Source organism: Papio anubis, chromosome 12, assembly GCF_008728515.1.
Source record: "Papio anubis isolate 15944 chromosome 12, Panubis1.0, whole genome shotgun sequence".
In the NCBI taxonomy this organism is placed as follows: domain Eukaryota; kingdom Metazoa; phylum Chordata; class Mammalia; order Primates; family Cercopithecidae; genus Papio; species Papio anubis.
In genome coordinates, this window is record NC_044987.1 from 8,606,755 (window position 1) to 8,625,248 (window position 18,494).

The following is an 18,494-nucleotide window of genomic DNA, read 5'->3' on the forward strand; positions in this document are numbered from 1 at the left end:
TGATCGCTCCAAGAAATCAAGCCTCTGCATCCAGGCCGTTGTGTGGCACCTCTTCGCAGTGACTCCAGGCTAACCACATGGCTTGCTTTTAGCCAGTGGGATACTAGCAAACACACACAAGCAGAAGCTTGATAAGTGTTGGCACAAGAAGTCTTACTCCTCTTGTGTTACTTCTGGAATCCAGCTGTCATGTGAAGAAACTGAAGAAGCCTGGGCTAGCCTGTTAGGACATATGTGGCCTGGCCAACTGCTTGCATTGACAGACATGGAATTATGGTCCCCTTATATCACTCAGCCCTGGTGCGGCCATCAGATGTCTGCAGGTATGTCAAGAGGCTGCAAAAATCAGCAGAAGAAATGCCCAGCTGAGTCACTGAGCCCAGTTCAAATTGTTAATGTACTTTATCATGGGCAGACAAGATATTTGTTGTTATAAGCCACAAAGTTTCAGGGCCATTACTTGTACAGCAATAGATAAGTGATAGAAAAATCACTTCAGTCACCTCTGAGGAACCTAAAAGGCTGCCAGCGAAGAATAATCATGTAGACAACAGTGAATGCAATAGCCACCTGATTCCATGGCTCCATTTTCCCAAGGACTGGAGACAGCATACATTTATCCTTATCACCTTTTGGAGAAATAGGCTATGAATCAGGAAAGTAGTCAAGAGGCACAGAGATTTAGAATTTGAATGTTACTAGGCCCCATTCTGACTACCAGTCATTGTCTTTAACCATTAGACTACAACACTGCCCCTAATGTGGGCTGAAAATACAACGCAAATCTTGAGGCCCAAGGATGAAATGAGAAGGAAAACATCAAATGTGATAGATATCCTCAGCTTTTAAAAGGTCCTTATGCTTCTGATATCCATGCACATACTTGGTCATAATCTTTGGAAATTTTATCACAAACAGCATAGAAGCTACTTGAGCTGCTAGTTTTAAAATTTCAATCATGTGTTTGTTTATTTTTAGACAGAGTCTCGGTCTGTCACCCAGGCTGGAGTGCAGTGGCACAATCTTGGCTCACTGCAACCTCTGCCTCCTGGGTTCAAGCGATTCTCCTGCCTCAGCCTCCCGAGTAACTGGGATTACAGGCGTGCACCACCATTCCCAGCTAGTTATTGTATTTTTAGTAGAGACAGGGTTTCATCATGTTGGACAGCCTGGTCTCAAATTCCTGACCTCAAGTGATCCATCCACCTCAGCCGCCCAAAGTGCTGGGATTACAGGCGTGAGCCACCGTGCCCAGCCTATTTATTTTTGAGACATGATTTTACGCTGTCACCCAGGCTGGAGTGCAAGAGTGCGATCACAACTCACTGCAGCCTTGACCTCCTCAGCTCAATTGATCCTCCTGCTTCAGCCTCCCAAGCAGCTGGGACCACAGGCAAACCAACATGCCCAGCTAATTTTTAAATTTTTTGTAGAGATGGGGTCTTGCTATGTTGCCCAGGCTCATCTCAAACTAGGCTCAGGTGACCCTCCCACCTCAGCTTTCCAAAGTGCTGGGGTTATAGGCCTGAGCCGCTGTGCCCAGCCTAATCACTTACTAATCAAAAAAATATTTACCAAGCACCTAACTCTGTCATATTTGAGACATGAGGGTTTTATCTGAGCTATGAGGGTAAGAAAGACTAACATGATACCTGTCCAAGTGAAATTACTATTCCTATGGGGTAAACAGTCAGAAAACAGATAAACGGCCAAGATAAAAACTGTGCTGGGCATGGTGGCTCACGCCTGTAATCCCAGCATTTTGGGAGGCTAAGGTGGGCAGATCACCTGAGGTCAGGAGTTCGAGACCAGCCTGGCCAACAGGGTAAAACCCTGTCTCTACTGAAAATACAAAAATTAGCCAGGCGTGGTGGCAGATGCCTGTAATCCCAGCTATTCGGGAGGTGAGGCAGGAGAATCGCTTGAACCCGGGAGGAGGAGGTTGCAGGGAGTTGAGATCACGCCATTGCACTCTAGCCTGGGTGACAAGAGCAAAATTCCACCTCAAAAAAAAAAAAAGAAAAAAGGCCAGGCACATGCCTATAATCCCAGTACTTTGGGAGGCTGAGATCAGCAGATCACCTGAGGTCGGGAGTTTGAGACCAGCCTGACCAACATGGAGAAACCCCGTCTCTACCAAAAATATAAAATTAGCCGGGAGTGATGGCACATGCCTGTAATCCCAGCTACTCGGGAGGGTGAGGCAGGAGAATCGCTTGAACCTGGGACAACAAGAGCGAAACTATCTCAAAAAACAAAACGAAACAAAACAAAACAAAAAACCAAAAAGCTGCAAGTTATAGTAAGTGCTACAAAGGAAATGGACAAGAGACTGGATCAAAAACTAAGTATCCAATTTAAATAGGATGGTCAGAGAAGGTCTCTCAGGAGGGGATCCCTAGGTTGAGAGTTACAAATGAAGAAGGAGCTGACCATGTGGAATATGAGGGAGTAAGCGGAAGACACTTGGGCCAGAGAGAACTAGTCTTCACGGGGCAACTTTTCTCTAAATTCAGTTCCCTTTAAGTCCTGCCATCAAGGTCAGCAAAACCACAAGAGCGGTATTACAGCTACCACTCTGGCACGGGCAATACTGTAGTACTGAATGCCAGCAGGCAAATCACTCTTCTATTCAGCTCTACTTAGTTGGGCTCTAAATCGGACATAAAGGCAGATTCCTGAGGAAAACAAAGTGTAGAAAAAAATTACAAAAATCACAGAGTAGGACAAATGAGACTTTAAGAACTCATCTCATTAGCTGACACAGATCAACATCTGTAGTTCAATAATTACGGTAGGTACAGTACAGACTATGCTAAAACAAAGTCTGCTGCGGTTTCCACTAAACATTAACCTCAATTCAGCCATCACTTGGCCTGGAAGTTGTTCTTCCAATCAGTATAAAGTAGTTTTCATACATTTCCAATAGATGCCATAAAAAAAAGTATACGAAAACAGAACCAGCATTATCAGCATTACACCACTCAATATTGTCGAGTGCTAAAGAGATCTTACAGTTCAAATGGCTTCCACTAATCTTGCTTTAAAACTGGGTGGAATTGTCAAAAGTCATAGAACTGAACACTTTTTAAGTTGTATGCATTTTACTGTATATTGATTTGATCTTTAAAAAGAAAAGAAAGAAAAACAAAAAATCCAACCAGGGAAAATAATTTTCCTTTCTAGCTCTACATGAATACCAATATGCCAAGCAGAAAACAGCTTTTCTGATGAAGACACAATCCACTAGCCTGAAGAAAGGACCAATGCTTTACTTTTTACCTTTTTCTCATCAGTAAGGTCAAGGGATTCAAGCTGTTTCCCCTGATCTGCTGCATACAGTTCCAGGAGATTATCAAAATTTGTAGTTAATACGAGGGCTCCATTTTCCATCAGGTGGAGAACTGACTGAAGTAACTGTTTTCCAGAATCTTCCATCTTTGACTCCAAGTCATCAAATACTTCATATAAACAGTCCTTGAAAAATGTGGATCGAACATTACTGGTACGCTGAGGAGGGATTTGAAAAAAGAAAATTAGTCCAAGGTGCTTTGTTTGGTAGGTCAGTTATTTTAGTTACAGCAGTAACAAATTTTTGAAGAATATTTTGGATTCAAAACAGAGATAAAATATTATCTCATAACAACGTAATGAGATGATACATGCTAAGTGCTTAGCACCATGCTTAGCACATAGCAAGTGCTACTATACTTATGCAAACAAGCGTAACCTTCCTAAAATAGGCATTTTTATAGAATGAAGAAAATAAACATGGCCAAGGGATTTACTGTCGGTATTAAAGGGAAGCTGGAGTAGAAAGCAGAGCAACAACTACCCTCTCATTAGGTGCCAGGTAAGAAGGCAACACTTTCTGTTCATCCTTCCTTATTTAGGGACGCGCCACTGAAACACAGCCCAGTTGTGGTTTGGCATCTCCTTTTCTTTTTTTTTTGAGACGGAGTCTCGTTCTGTCGCCCCGGCTGGAGTGCAGTGGCATGATCTCGGCTCACTGCAACCTCTGCACCCCCGGGTTCAAGCAATTCTCCTGCCTCAGCCTCCCAAGTAGCTGGGATTACAGGCACCTGCCACTGCGCCCAGCTAATTTTTGTATTTTTTTTTTTTTTGAGACAGAGTCTCGCTCTGTCGCCCAGGCTGGAGTGCAGTGGCCGGATCTCAGCTCACTGCAAGCTCCGCCTCCCGGGTTTATGCCATTCTCTTGCCTCAGCCTCCCGAGTAGCTGGGACTACAGGAGCCCGCCACCTCGCCCGGCAAGTTTTTTGTATTTTTTTAGTAGAGACGGGGTTTCACCGTGTTAGCCAGGATGGTCTCGATCTCCTGACCTCATGATCTGCCCGTCTCGGCCTCCCAAAGTGCTGGGATTACAGGCTTGAGCCACCGCGCCTGGCCAATTTTTGTATTTTTAGTAGAGACGCGGTTTCACCATCTTGGCCAGGTTGGTCTTGAACTCCTGATCTCGTGATCCACCCACCTCAGCCTCCCAGAGTGCTGGGATTACAGGTGTGAGCCACCGCGCCCAGCCTCAGCATCTTCTTTTCTAATCCTAGGTGTTTGTACAGCTGTTTATGAATTTAGGAAAAACCGCTTAACTTCTACATGCCATAATTCAGCAGTTCATAGGTTTATTCTGAAGAATATCCAGTATACGAAAGGTTAACATAAACAATACATTTTTTTTTAAATGAAAAGTTTGCATTTTGCAACTGTTAAAAACATCAAACACCAATCAATTCTAAACAGAATCTCCATGTCTTGTTTTGCAGATGTGAGATCTGGCTATGTTGCCCAGGAGGATCTTGAATTCCTGGGGTCTCAAGTGGTCCTCCTACCTCAGCCTCCCAAAGTGTTGGGATTATGGGTATGAGCCACTTTTCCAGACCTCCTATTTCTTAACATATGGTTTACTTAAATAACTGCTTTTCAGATTCATTTGAACACATGTAAATATCCCTGAGTACTAATGAGGAACTATAACACCAACTTCAGGTGGGAAGCTGGCTTTACAACTAAAAACAAAAAGTGGCCCTTGGGACGGAGGGAATTCGAAATGGGAAAGTAACTATGTAATGTGACGTAATAAATATCTCATCTCTATCTAGCCTGTCTGTGAAATGCCATTTGCTAGGGTTTGACCTGGTCCCCTAAAGTTCATGTGTTGGAAACAACCCCAGTGGAACTGTGTTGGGAGGCGAGGCCTAGTAAGAGATGATTAGGTCATGAGGGCCGTGCCTCCATGAATTGATTAATGTCATTATTGCAGCAGTGGATTTGTTATCCTAGGTGTGTCAGTTATAAGTGTGTCTGGGCCAGGCGTGTAATCCCAGCACTCTGGGAGTCCAAGGCAGGAGGACCACGAGGTCAAGAGATCGAGACCATCCTGGCCAACATGGTAAAACCCTGTCTCCACTAAAAACACAAAAATTAGCTGGCCGTGGCGGTGCATGCCTGTAGTCCCAGCTACTTGGGAGGCTGAGGCAGGAGAATTACTTGAATGTGAGAGGCAGAGGTTGCAGTGAGCCGAGATCGTGCCATTGCACTCCAGCCTGAGCGACAAGAGCAAAACTCCGTCTCAAAAAAAAAAAAAAAAAAAAGAGTCAACTACTATTGAAGGCCAGATACTTTTTTAGATTTGTTATAAAAAATATGGCGCTCTTTTCATGTCTATCCAAATCACAAATCCATTTGCCCTATGATCTAGCAGTCACATGTATCCTACAAATACAATTTCAAACAAATGAAATGACACATACGAGGTTATCACTGCATCTTTTTTTTTTTTTTTTTTTTTTTTGAGATGGAGTCTCGCTCTGTCGCCCAGCCTGGAGGGCAATGGCGCAATTTCGTCTCACGGCAACCTCTGCCCCTCCGGTTCAAGTGATTCTCCTGCTTCATCCTCCCGAGTAACTTGGACTACAGGTGCGTGCCACTATGCCTAGCTAATTTTTTGTATTTTTAGTAGAGATGGGGTTTCACTGTGTTAGCCAGGATGGTCTTGATCTCCTGATCTCGTAATCCACCCGTCTCAGCCTCCCAAAGTGCTGGCATTACAGGCGTAAGCCACCGTGCCTGGCCGACTGCATCATTATTTGTAACAGCAGAAGACTGGAAACAAGCCATGTATCCATATATAAGAGACTAGTATGGCCAAGTACCCACATACAGGAGAATGAGATGGAAAGATCCTTAAGTTATACTGTGAAGTAAAACAAACTGCAGAATAGTATGTCTAGAATGCCATCTTTTGAGCTAGGGGATGGAGGTCGTAAGATAAGAATAAATATAGTCCTCCTTGCTTGTATTTCCAAAAAGAAACACTGGAAGGGTATACGGAAAGACTTGTAAGAGTAGTGACCTATGAAAGGTGGGTTTTGGGAGAAGAGAAAGATAAAGACCTGCATGGGATGTCTCAATATATGACACTTTTTAAATAGTGTTTTGACTTCTGCAAGGTGTATAAACAATACCTATTCAAAAAAAATATTAAATTTAAAATTAAGAATATAGTCACTTCCTTGGTTTTATTAAGAACCCTGTGTTTTATAACTTTTGTACTCTGACTCACAGACACACATTATCAATACATTATATATATATACATACACACACACATATATATTTATTTATTTATTTATTTATTTTTTGAGATGGGGTCTCTCTCTGTTGCCCAGGCTGGAGTGCAGTGGCACAGTCTTGGCTCACTGCAACCTCCACCTCCTGGGTTCAAGCAATTCCCCTGCCTCAGCTTCCCGAGTAGCTGGGACTACAGGTGCCTGCCACCATGCCCGGCTAACTTTTTGTGTTTTTAGTAGAGACGGGTTTCACCATGTTGGCTAGGCTGGTCTTGAACTTCTGACCTTGTGATCCACCCGCGTTGGCCTCCCAAAGTGTTGGGATTACAGGCGTGAGCCACTGCACCCGGCAAATACAAACTATATTTTAACACCAGTTTTGTTATTATACACACAGATAAAAAGGCCTGGGTATACAATCACGTAATCATGGGTGTGGAACATATTTTCTTGCTTCTAAGAAAATGAATACAAAAGGTTAAAACCTGGGGGAAAAAAAAATCCAAGTCACTCATTTTAGTTAAATATCTTTTAGTCCTATTTAAGTTATTAAATCCTACATATCAACATAGGAAGGAAACATGCTTTTGTAACTGCACTGATTTCCTCAGATGCAAAACAGAAGTCTGTCTCTTTTGAGACAAGGTCTGGCTCTGGTCACCGAGCTGGAGTACAGTGGCATGAACATGGCTCACTGCAGCCTCGACCTGCTGGGCTCAAGCAGTCCTCTTGCCCTCAGTCTCTCAAGTGGCTAGGACTACAGGTGCACACCACCATGCCTACTACTTTTTAAATTTTTTTGTACAGATGGGGTCTCACTGTTTCCAAAGCTGTTCTCAAACTTCTGGCCTTAAGTCATCATCTTGCCTCAGCCTCCTGTGTAGGTGGGGCCACAGGCGTGCACCACCACACTAGGCTAATTTTAAAATTTTTGTAGAGGTAGGGGGTCCTGCTTTGTTGCATAGCTGGAAAGTTTTTTCTCTTAAAGCAGATGACCCTAGAACTAAACTTCCCACCAGTGGCCTTTATAAGCAAAGACAAAGGAATGAAAACATAAACAGAGAGGCTCAGTAGTCAAAAGGAAATGCCAAACTCCCACACAACTTCTAAGGACCTTTTCCCATTCATCTGAAACAGTGACCTTCATTTCCTTCTACCCTGAAACTTAGTAAAAACAAGAAACAAAAAATTGGCGTGGTAGCTCAAGCCTGTAATCTCAGTTTTTGGGAAGCTGAAACAGAAAGACCGCTTGAGCCCAGAAGTTCAACACCAGTCTGGGCAACAGAGGGAGACTCCATGTCTATTTAAAAAAAGAAAAAAAACAAAAAACAAAAACAAAAAACAAACCCTGTTTTCTCCCACAGGGTTATTAACATTTCTAGTGCATCAACTACGTGCGAGACATTTTATATACATTATCTCACCTATTCTTCACAAAGCGACACAAGGAAGTAACATCACGGTTTCACAGGTGCAAAAACAGATGTTGACAAGGGATTTGTGCAGGGTTCCAGTGCATGTAAGTGACAGAGTCTGATTGTAAACCCCAAGCTCTTTGCGGTGAATCTGTAACGTCACTTCCCTGGTATACGTTAAACTGGCTCAGTAGATGGGCCTGTTAACCCTGCCATACTACTGCTGAGTTGATACTGTTAGATTTGATTCTTCTCTAATATGGACATTTCCAAACACACACAAAAGTTAGAAGAGTACATACAAAACAAAACATAACTGCAATACTTCTATCTCACCTAAAAAATATTACTTCCTTAATATTAGTGTTCAAATTTCCCCTAAATATATCAATTTTATTATTAAGTTGTAATAGCTCTTTATTTATTCTGGATACTAGATTTTTGTCAAATATGATCTACAAATATTTTCCTCCATTCTGTGGGTTCTCTTTTATTTATTTTTTCTTTTTTAGAGATGGGGGTATCACTGTGTTGCCCAGGCTGAGGTACAATGACATGATCATAGCTGATTGCAGCCTCGAACTCCTGGGATCAAATGATCCTCCTACCTTAGCCTCCCAAGTAGTTGGGATTACAGGAGCAAGCCACTGTGCCTGGCTCTCTTCACTTTCTTGATGACAACCATTACAGCACTTATGTTTCAAATTCTCATCACATCCAATTTATCTACTTTTCTTCTGTTGCTTGTGCTTTCAGTGTCTGCTAAGAATTCTTTGCCGTGCTGCCTTAATTACATGGCTTTGTAGTAAGCTTTGAAATAAAAAAAAATTTGAGCCTCCCTACTTTGTTATTTTTCAAGACTGTCTTGGCTACTCTAGGTCCCTTATAATTCCATATGAAGTTTTGATTTTTTTTTTTTTAAGAGACAGGGTCTTACTATGTTGCCCAGGCTAGAGTGCAGTGGCTATTCAAAGACACAATCCTACTACTGATCAGCATAGGAGTTTCACCTGCTCCATTTCCAACCCCACCTTAGGCAACCCAGTGGTCCCCTGCTCCTGGGAGCCCAGAACTCCTGGGCTCAAGCCCTCCAGCAGTCCTCCTGCCTCAGCCTCCCAAGTAGCTGGGACTACAGGTGCAGGCTATGGTGCCTGGCTCTATATGAATTTTAAATCAGTTTGTCAATTTCTACAAAATCAGCAGCTGGGATCCTAATAGGGATTGTGCTTAATCTGTAGACCAATTTGCAGAGTATTCCATCTTAATAATATTAAGTCTTCTGATTCATGAACATGGCATGTCTTTCCATTTATTTACGTCTTCTTTCATTTCTTTCAATGTTTCGTAGTTTTCAAAGCGTAAGTTCTGCACTTATTTATTGAGATGGAGTTTCGCTCTTGTTGCCCAGGCTGGAGTGCAGGGGTGAGATCTTGGTTCACTGCAACCTCCGCCTCCCAGGTTCCAGTGATTCTCCTGCCTCCGCCTCTCGAGTAGCTGGGATTATAGGCGCCCGCCACCACGCTCAGCTAATTTTTGTATTTTTAGTAGAGACGGGGTTTCACCATGTTGGCCAGGCTGGTCTCAAACTCCTGACTTCAGGTGATCTACCCGCCTTGGCCTCCCAAAGTCTGTGACGACAGGCGTGAGCCACCGCGCCCGGCCTTCCGCACTTCTTTCGTTAAATTTATTCCTAGTTATTTTATTGTTTTTGATGCTAAGTGGAAGAATTTTTAATATTTCATTTTAGTATTGTTCACTGCAAGTGTATAAAAATATTATTTTTTAATATATTGATCCTGGATTCTCCAACCTTGCTGAACTTGTTAGTTCTGATAGAGGATAACCTAGGATTCTCTATAGACAAGATCATGTCGTCTGCAAACAGAGGCAGTTTACTTCTTCCTTTCCAATATAGATTCCTTTTATTTTTCTTGCTTAATTGCCCGGTCTAGAACATCCAGCACTATGTTGGACAGGAGTGGAGTGGGAACACAGCCTTGTCGTTGCTGATCTTAGTGGGAAAAATCCAGTCTTTCACCATTAAATATGATATCTGTGAGTTTTTCATATATGGTCTTTACCATGTTGTGGTAGTTTCCTTCTATTGTTTGCTATTATTCCTTCATTTGTAGAGTGTTTTTTTTTTTTTAATCATGAAAGAGTGTTACATTTTGCTAACATGTTTTTTCTGCACCTACTAAGAAAACCATGTGGTTTTCTCTTTTATTCTATTGACATGATATATTATATTGATGTGCATTTTTTTTTTTTTTTTTTTTTGAGACGGAGTCTTGCTCTGTCGTCCAGGCTGGAGTGCAGTGGTGTGATCTTGGCTCACTGCAGCCCCTGCCTCCCGGGTTCCAGCAATTCTCCTGCTTCAGCCTCCTGGATAGCTGGGATTACAGCCATGCACCACCATGCCCAGCTAATTTTTGTATTTTTAGTAGAGACAGGGTTTTGCCATGTTGGTCAGGCTGCTCCTGAACTCCTAACCTCAAGTGGTCCGCCCACCTCGGCCTCCCAAAGTGCTAGGATTACAGGTGTGAGCCACCGCGCCTGGCCTGATATGCAGATGTTAAACCAACTTTTCATTCCCCAGAAGACTCTGACTTCCTCATGGGTACTGCATTCAGTCTGGTTGTAGTTTGTTTTTTGTTGAGGATTTTTGTGTCCATGTTCCTAAGAGATCCCGGTTGGTAGTTTTCTTTCTTTTTTTTTTTTAGAGGCAGACAGGGTCTTGCTCTGTCGCCAAGACTGGAGTACAGTAGCACGATTATAGCTCAGTGGAGTCTTGAACTCCAGGGCTCAAGTGATGCTTATGCCTCATTCTTCCAAAGTGTTGGGCTTACAGGCGTGAACCACTGCGTTTGGTCATTTTCATTTCTTCTGATGTCTTTTGTTTGGTTTTGTTATCAGGATAATACTGGCCTCATACAATGAGTTGGAAGTACTCCCTCCTACTCTATTTTTTAGAGTAGTTTGGGAAGAATTTCCTCTAGCTCTGTCAAGCAATAATCTACTTTCTGTTCTATGGATTTACCTGTTCTGGACCTTTTATATGAATGGAATCATACAATATATGTCCTTTTGTGTCTGGCTTCTTTTACTTAATGTTTTCAAGGTTCATCCATGTTGTTGTATGGACCAGTACTTCACTCCTTTTTATGGCCAATTAACATTGCATGGAAGGACGTTTTGTTTATTCATTCATGAGCTAGACATTTGAGTTGTTTCCACTATTTTGGCTGCTATGAATAATGTTGCTATGAACATGAGTGTACAGTTGTTGCATGAATATACTTTCCATTCGCTTGGGTATACACTTACGAGTGCAACTGCTGGGTCATAGAATCACTGTTTAACTTTTTGAGGAACTGTAAATCTGTTTTCCAAAGCAACTGCATCACATTACATTCCCACAAGGGTTCCAATTTCTCCACATCCTTAATAACACTCATTATTGTCTTCTTGATTCTAGTCATCCTAGCAGGTGTGAAATGGCACCTTTTTGTGGTTTTGATTTGTATTTTCCTAATGACTAATGATGCTGAACATCTTTCCGTGTACGCTTATTGGCCATTTGTGTGTCTTCTTTGGAGAAATGTCTAACAACTACATTGTTATTTTAAAATTGAATTATTAGCCTTTATTAAGTTACAATAGTTCTTTATAGATTCTGGATATTATACCCCTAACAGATACGTGATTTGCTAACATTTTCTCATTCTGGGAGTTGTCTTTTCACTTTTTTTTTTCCTTTCGGTAGAGACAGGGTCTCACTATGTTGTCCAGGCTGGTCTTGAACTCACGGCCTCAAGCAGTTCTCCTGCTCTGGCCTTATAGGCATAAGTTCTGAGATTATAGGCATAAGCCACCATCCCCAGCTCACTTTCTTGACAGTGTCCTTTCAGCCTAACAGTTTTTAAACTTTGGAGAAGTCCAGTTTATCTATATATTTTTTTTCACTTTGGTTTTTGCGTTTTTGGTGTCATGTCTGAAAAACCACTCAGATTCAGTCATGAAATTTTAAATCTGTATTTTCTTCTAAGAGTTTTACAGTTTTAGACATCATATTTAGGTCTTTGATCCATTTTTAATTTTTGTAAACGGTATGAGGTGGAGATTCCATGAACTCTTTAAAACCCCATTAATTCCTTTTTTTAAAAAATTTGAGATGGAGTCTTCCTCTATCGCCCAGGCTGGAGTGCAGTGGCGTGATCTCAAATCAGTGCAACCTCTACCTCCTGGGTTCAAGCCATTCTTCTGCCTCAGCCTCCTGAGCAGCTGGGATTACAGGCGCCTGCCACCACACCATGCCTGGCTCTAGAAGCCTGATTTTTAAGAAGTTTTTAAAACAGGCTGGGTGCAGTGGCTCACGCCTATAATCCCAACACTTTGTGAGGCTGAGGCAGGCAGATCACTTGAGGTCAGGGGTTCGAGACCAGCCTGACCAACATGGCAAAACCCTGTCTCTACTAAAAATACAAAAATTAGCTGGGCGTGGTGGCACATGCCTGTAATCCCAGCTACTCAGGAGGCTGAGACAGGAGAATCGCTTGAACCCAGAAGGCAGATGCTGCAGTGAGCTGAGATCGAACCACTGAACTTCAGCCTGGGTGACAGAGGTAGACTCTGTAAAAAAAAAAAAAAATTCAGACAAAGCAAGACAGGGAGTCCTTTTATCCAACTCAGTTTGATAAAATAAGGTGCAATTCCTTATAAATATTTTGAGTTATTACCACTAAAAAGAACATTAAAAACTGGTTTTGTTTCATCTATAAAATGACAAAATTATCTCCAATCTTTGTGGGATTCCATACAAGGCATGGATGCCACAGAACACAGCTTTTATAGTAGTGATGCAGAAAAAAATAAATTCAAAACACAGCGGTGATGTGTACATATAAAGTCCTCAACATCATTTCTCTCTCAGAGACACACAGTGAAATGGGGTTAAGATAATTACCCTGAATAGGGTCCATAAATAGACACTGTGCAGAAGAGCCCAATGTTATGGAAACCTACAAGCTGTAAATGAATATCCCTGCTACACTTGGCATGCTAGCTGTGACAGCCAAATCATGCTAGTTATGATAGTCAAATTTTAGGAAATTCCAAACACTGTGGCACATAAGAAGGTACTCACAGGAGAGAGCTTCTGGATGAGGTCATGGGCAACATGGACAAGGTTCTTGTCTTCATGGAGACATTTCTGAAACTTTTTGCTCTCCTCATCTTCTAACAGATCAAAATCAATGGCAGCATCCAGTAAAGCCTGAATTAACCCCTTCCAGGATTTGAGGGCTGGAACTTGAGGCGCAACTGCAGCACTAATGCCTGTTCCAATCACTAGCACAAGTTCTCGAGGCTTCTTAGTTTTTAAGCTTGGAAGCAGCTTCCTATAAAAGCAAAACAAATGAGAGGACTGGAACATCCCATAGATATGAGGCACAGAGACTGTCTGACTAAGGTTATAGTTTTTAGCTAACTTTTATAGTTGCAAAGAAGATCAATATCAGTTTTTGACACTTTTCCAAAGCAGTTTAAAGAAAACAACCAGAATATTATGTCAGTGCTTGCTGAAAAACAAGTCATAAACCTATTTCAGGAATCCCAAAACCAATCTTAAAATCAGTTTTCTCCTTCTTAGTCCTCTCAACCTAAGAAATTCCACTAATATTAGGAAAAGATCCAAATAGATTACAGCTCAGCTGAGTTCTGCCAACTAAATTATATTTTAAACCAATATTAAATTTCAAAAGAAGACATTTGATTTGTACTCTAGAAAAAGAGAAAAGAACCCCAGGACAAATTAAGTTCCTATTATGGAGAAATGTAAAACACAAGGGGAAAGAAAGGCAATAAAAAATTTAACTCGGAATTTTGTAAACATTAACCTCAGGCAAAAAAAAAAAAGAAAAAAAGTGGCCAATAGAATTCTAAAAACACAGGAGCCCTACATATCTAAATAAAGACTTAGCTATTCAAGGGACACGACGAAAGGTGAAAAACATTCCTTTCTTACCATGAGAAGCAGAGACAGACTGCTCTGTTCTGAGGCCCGTATGTGAGGTAGCATGGCTGCTAGTTTTTGTTTTTGTTCCCTCTCTTTCATTCTGGAGACTATCCCCGCTTGAAATATGTTCCTTCACTTTAATTTTTGCTGATGGTATGTTCCCTTCCCCCGAAAACGGATTCTCCCCAACCTTTCTGTCTAAATAATAAAATGGAGAGGATCAGCATTTTGGCATAACCCAAGAAAGGAACAGCACTTTCAAGCCTTGGGAAGCTGCGTTTTGGGGACACAGCCTCTAAAACTGCTTTCCCTATTCTGAGCTTCTGCATTTAGTCATTCAACAAACACGAAAAACCGAGGCCGGGTGCAGTGGTTCACGCCTGTAATCCCAGCACTTTGGGGGGCCAAGGTGGGTGGATTACTTGAGGTCAGGAGTTCAAGACCAGCCTGGCCAACATGGTGAAACTCCGTGTCTACTAGAAATACAAAAATCAGCTGGGTCTGGTGGCGCACACCTGTAGTCCCAGCTACTCGGGAGGCTGAGGCAGGAAAGAAAAACCTGTATGTACCAGGCAGTACAGGAGTCACTAGTGATGTATCCAGGAACAAAATGGAGTCCCTGATCTTGAAAGGTTAGTCTACTAGAAAAGACATTAAAAATAGATGTCAGAAGCAAATGATGAAAAATGAGTTTCAGTTCAGAGTAATCAAGATAGTGAAGCATACACAAATCCACATACACAAATATACATGCACACAGAAAATTTCTAGGATTCACAAGATCTATAAATAGTGGTTAAATGAGGATGGGGAGAATAAGGACTTTTTACTTTTCATTTTATACTGTTGTACTGTATGATTTTTTAAATACATAACATATAGATTCAAACTATAATTCTTCCTAATTAAGACTTTCAATTCAGCTAAGTGTAGTGGTTCACGCCTGTAATCTCAGCACTTTAGGAGGCTGAGCTTGAGCCCAGGAGTTCGAGATCAGCCTAGGCAACTTAGTGAGAACCCATCTCTACCAAAAAAAAAAAAAGAAAAAGAAAATTGGGCATGTCCCAGCTAAGTGGGAGGCTAAGTTCACAGGGGGATCACTTGAGCCCAGGAGGTGGAGGTTACAGTGAGCTGTGTTTGTGTCACTGCACTCCAGCCTAGGTGACAGAACAAGACCCTGTCTCAAAAAAAAAAAAAAAACAACTTCCAGTTAAAAACAAAACATTTAACAATTGTGTTTTATTACCGGTTCTTTGTAAACCACTAAATAACAGTTATTATTATTATTTTTTTTAGCAGGTATACATACCTAAAAAGTAGGTTAGGTAAAGATGACAGCAGACAACAGAGGTCAAAGGGCAACAGAATTTTACAAGTTGTAATGCAAAGGCTGAGTCCCTTGGTAGAATTTTGGGAATGTTCACATACATCTGAAGGTAGAGGGACTGGTGGGGCTAAAACAGGAGAATCGGTTACAAGCCTTTAAGGGTTGCAACTTTAAGCAGACTAGAGGTTTCCCTTCTGCAGAGGTTGACCAGAGGACTGTATCTGAGAACACTGCACGCAGCTGAGGCTGCCTCTGGGGAAAGAGAGTTGGGGGAAATCTTATATTTTATACACAGACTTTTCCCCAGAGGCAGCTTTTCAGACTCTAGGAATCAACCCTGTACCTGCACCCCTATCCCCCATTCAGTAAGGAAATGAGGAATCCCTATCCCCCATCCAGTTAGGAAATGAGGAGGATTCCTCTTTCAGGAAAATGGCCAGTATGAGACGAAAAACCTGCAGATTCTGATAGGTGAGAATTCCTTAACTCTACGTAGAGTCTGGGACCAAGCTCCTTATGTACACGCAGATTCTCCAATTGGCTTTTTTTTTTTTTTTTTTTTTGAGATGGAATCTCACAATCTCGGCTCACTGCAACTTCCACCTCCCGGGTTCAAGCGATTCTCTTGCCTCAGCAACCTGAGTAGCTGGGACTACAGACACGCACTACCACGCCAAGCTAATTTTTGTATTTTTAGTAGAGACGGGGTTTCACCAGGTTGGCCAGGCCGGTCTCAAACTCCTGACCTCAAATGATCTGCCCGCCTTGGCCTCCCAAAGTGGTGGGATTACAGGCGTGAGCCACTGCACCCGGCCTCTTCCATTGGCTTTTTAGTGTTTTCTCTTAAAAATGGGCAGACAAACAAGGGTCACCTCACATTTGAGGAAAGTCCCCGACATAACAGTTATACCAAACAAACTAGCAGGTAGAGAGAAATCTGAAGGACACAAGCGATAGTATGGGAAGGAGAAAAAAATTTTAAAAGGAAACAATGACATCCTCACATAGATTTTTAAACATTGTCCATGTGGGGTGGCTCATGCCTGTCATCCCAGCACTTTGGGAGGCCGAGGCAGGTGGATCACTTAAGGTCAGGTGTTCAAGATCAGCTTGGCCAACATGGTTTTGAAACCCTGTCTTTATTTAAAAAATAAAATAAAAATTAGTCGGGTGTAGTAGTGCACGTTTGCAATCCCAGCTACTCAGGAGGCTGAGGCAGGAGAATTGCTTGAACCTGGGAGGCAGAAGTTGCAGTGAGCTGAGACTCCACCATTGCACTCCAGCCTGGGCAACAGAGTGAGACTCCATCTCAAAAAAAAAAAAAAAAAATGCATCTGTGAAACAGAGTGCTATGAAAAATGAACAAACAGAAAGACTTCACAAATTAAAAATATAGCAACAGAAATGTTTAAATCCATAAGATAAAACAGAGAAACTCCGAGAAAGCAAAATTTTAAAACACGAAATGGGGAAAAAAAAATCAAGAAACACGTAAGAAAATTAGAGACTTAATACAAGAAGTCCAATATCTGAATAACAAGAGTTTAAAAAAAAATACGGAGTAGATAAAACATTGTAATGGAAAGTATCAAAAAAGTAATACAAGTCAACTTCTCCAAAGTGAAGGTACTAGTTGCCAGCTTTAAAGAGCTGCCCCGTGTCCAGATTCTTATGAGAAGACACATCACTGTGAAATTTCAGGCTACTGAAAATAAAATAATGATCCTTATAAGCTTCTAATGAACAACAACAACAAAAACAAAAACAAAACAAGGAAAGAGGTCATATAATACAAAGGATTGGGAATCAGAACAGAGTGGCTATTTTGGCAGGAATACTTAGATGTTAGCAGAGAATGCATGAGAGATACCAAAGATTCTATACTCAGCTAAACCATCAAATGAATGTAAGTGTGTGATAAAGACATTTTCAAATACGTCCAAAAAGTTTTCTCCTATGGGTCCTTACTTAGGAGGCTATGAAAGGATATGCTTCAGGAAAATGAAAGAGTGCACCAAAAAAGAAGACACAAGATTCAGCAAACAGAGAATCAATACAGGAGAGATGTAAAGGAAATTATCAGGACGATGGGAAAGGGAAATAGCAAGTATCAGCAATGCAACAGAGGCCTGGAAAACAAGTGTCCAGAGTGGACTAGTGTCCAGAGGGAAGAATCTATGACATGAACTAGCAAGTTATCGGTGTGTTTCAGTATAGCTAGGAGATTTATTCTTCTGTCAGAGCATGTGAGAACACACTGAAAGCAAACAAACAAAAAAGACAGTCTTTAACGACATAAGCGAAAAAAATGGGCAAGAAAGGAAATATGATCGTCACGCATTAGGCTCAGCTACGAATACTATTTATACAGTCATAATAAATGTAAATATTAAAAGTGGATTGAACCAAACACTGTGATACAAACATACAAGAACATGGGGAGAGTGTGTGGAGTGGCAATCCAGGGGGAGGAGTCATGACAGCAAAGCAGTCCTTATATTCCATACTCTGAAATCAACAGAACTGAAAAACTAAAAAGCAGCAATATATATAGTATTTTAAAACATGGATGTCAACATTAGAAGAAACAGATAAAGCTGAAAGTAATTATCTCTGAAGAAGGGTGGACTCTGAAATACTGATTTTAAAAACTATGTACCTGTATTGCCTTTGATAAAAAATAAAAATTAAATCCAAAATAAAAATAATTTTTTTTAGTATGAAGGTCAATACTGATTAGTGAAAACAACTGACATAAAAGGTATAAGTTGGCTACTTTTCTTTCTCTCCCACTAATGGTAATTTACTCTGCTCTCTGATTCCCTTTTCTTGTTTACCTGGGCTTTTTGGTGGGGGGTGCGCCATCACTGAAGAATCCAAAAATCTCGTCTATATCAGAGGCCTGGCTCCCTGTAGAAGCCATCCAGTTTCTAAAATAGATTAAACACCATGGACCACAATTAGATCTGTAAAATATACCATTCAAAATAGCACATACATTAAACAGTTTTAAAAAGCTGTATACCCTTAAAGGTGCTTTGGAGGTACCCCCTACTTAACAGAAATTTGTTAATTAATGCACATTACAAACAAGGAACTAAATTAAATTAGTCTAAAAGACTATTTGGTGTTCCATACTACCATCTTGC

At 41.3% G+C, this 18,494-nt stretch overlaps 1 protein-coding gene across 7 annotated transcripts in view; it reads right to left on the reverse strand.

The window, feature by feature from the left end:
- The window catches only part of FAM118B (family with sequence similarity 118 member B), a 50,346-nt gene that overhangs the window by 9,201 nt on the left and 22,651 nt on the right, over nt 1–18,494 (reverse strand). For all 7 annotated transcript variants that reach the window (XM_009187631.2, XM_017949090.2, XM_009187630.2 and 4 more), the window contains 3 exons: nt 18,183–18,275; nt 13,149–13,401; nt 3,283–3,510 (listed from right to left, as the gene is read on the reverse strand). In XM_009187631.2, the coding sequence (XP_009185895.1) occupies nt 3,283–3,510; nt 13,149–13,401; nt 18,183–18,268 (567 nt within the window). In that variant the 5' untranslated portion in view covers nt 18,269–18,275. The remainder of the gene's footprint in view (nt 1–3,282; nt 3,511–13,148; nt 13,402–18,182; nt 18,276–18,494) is intronic.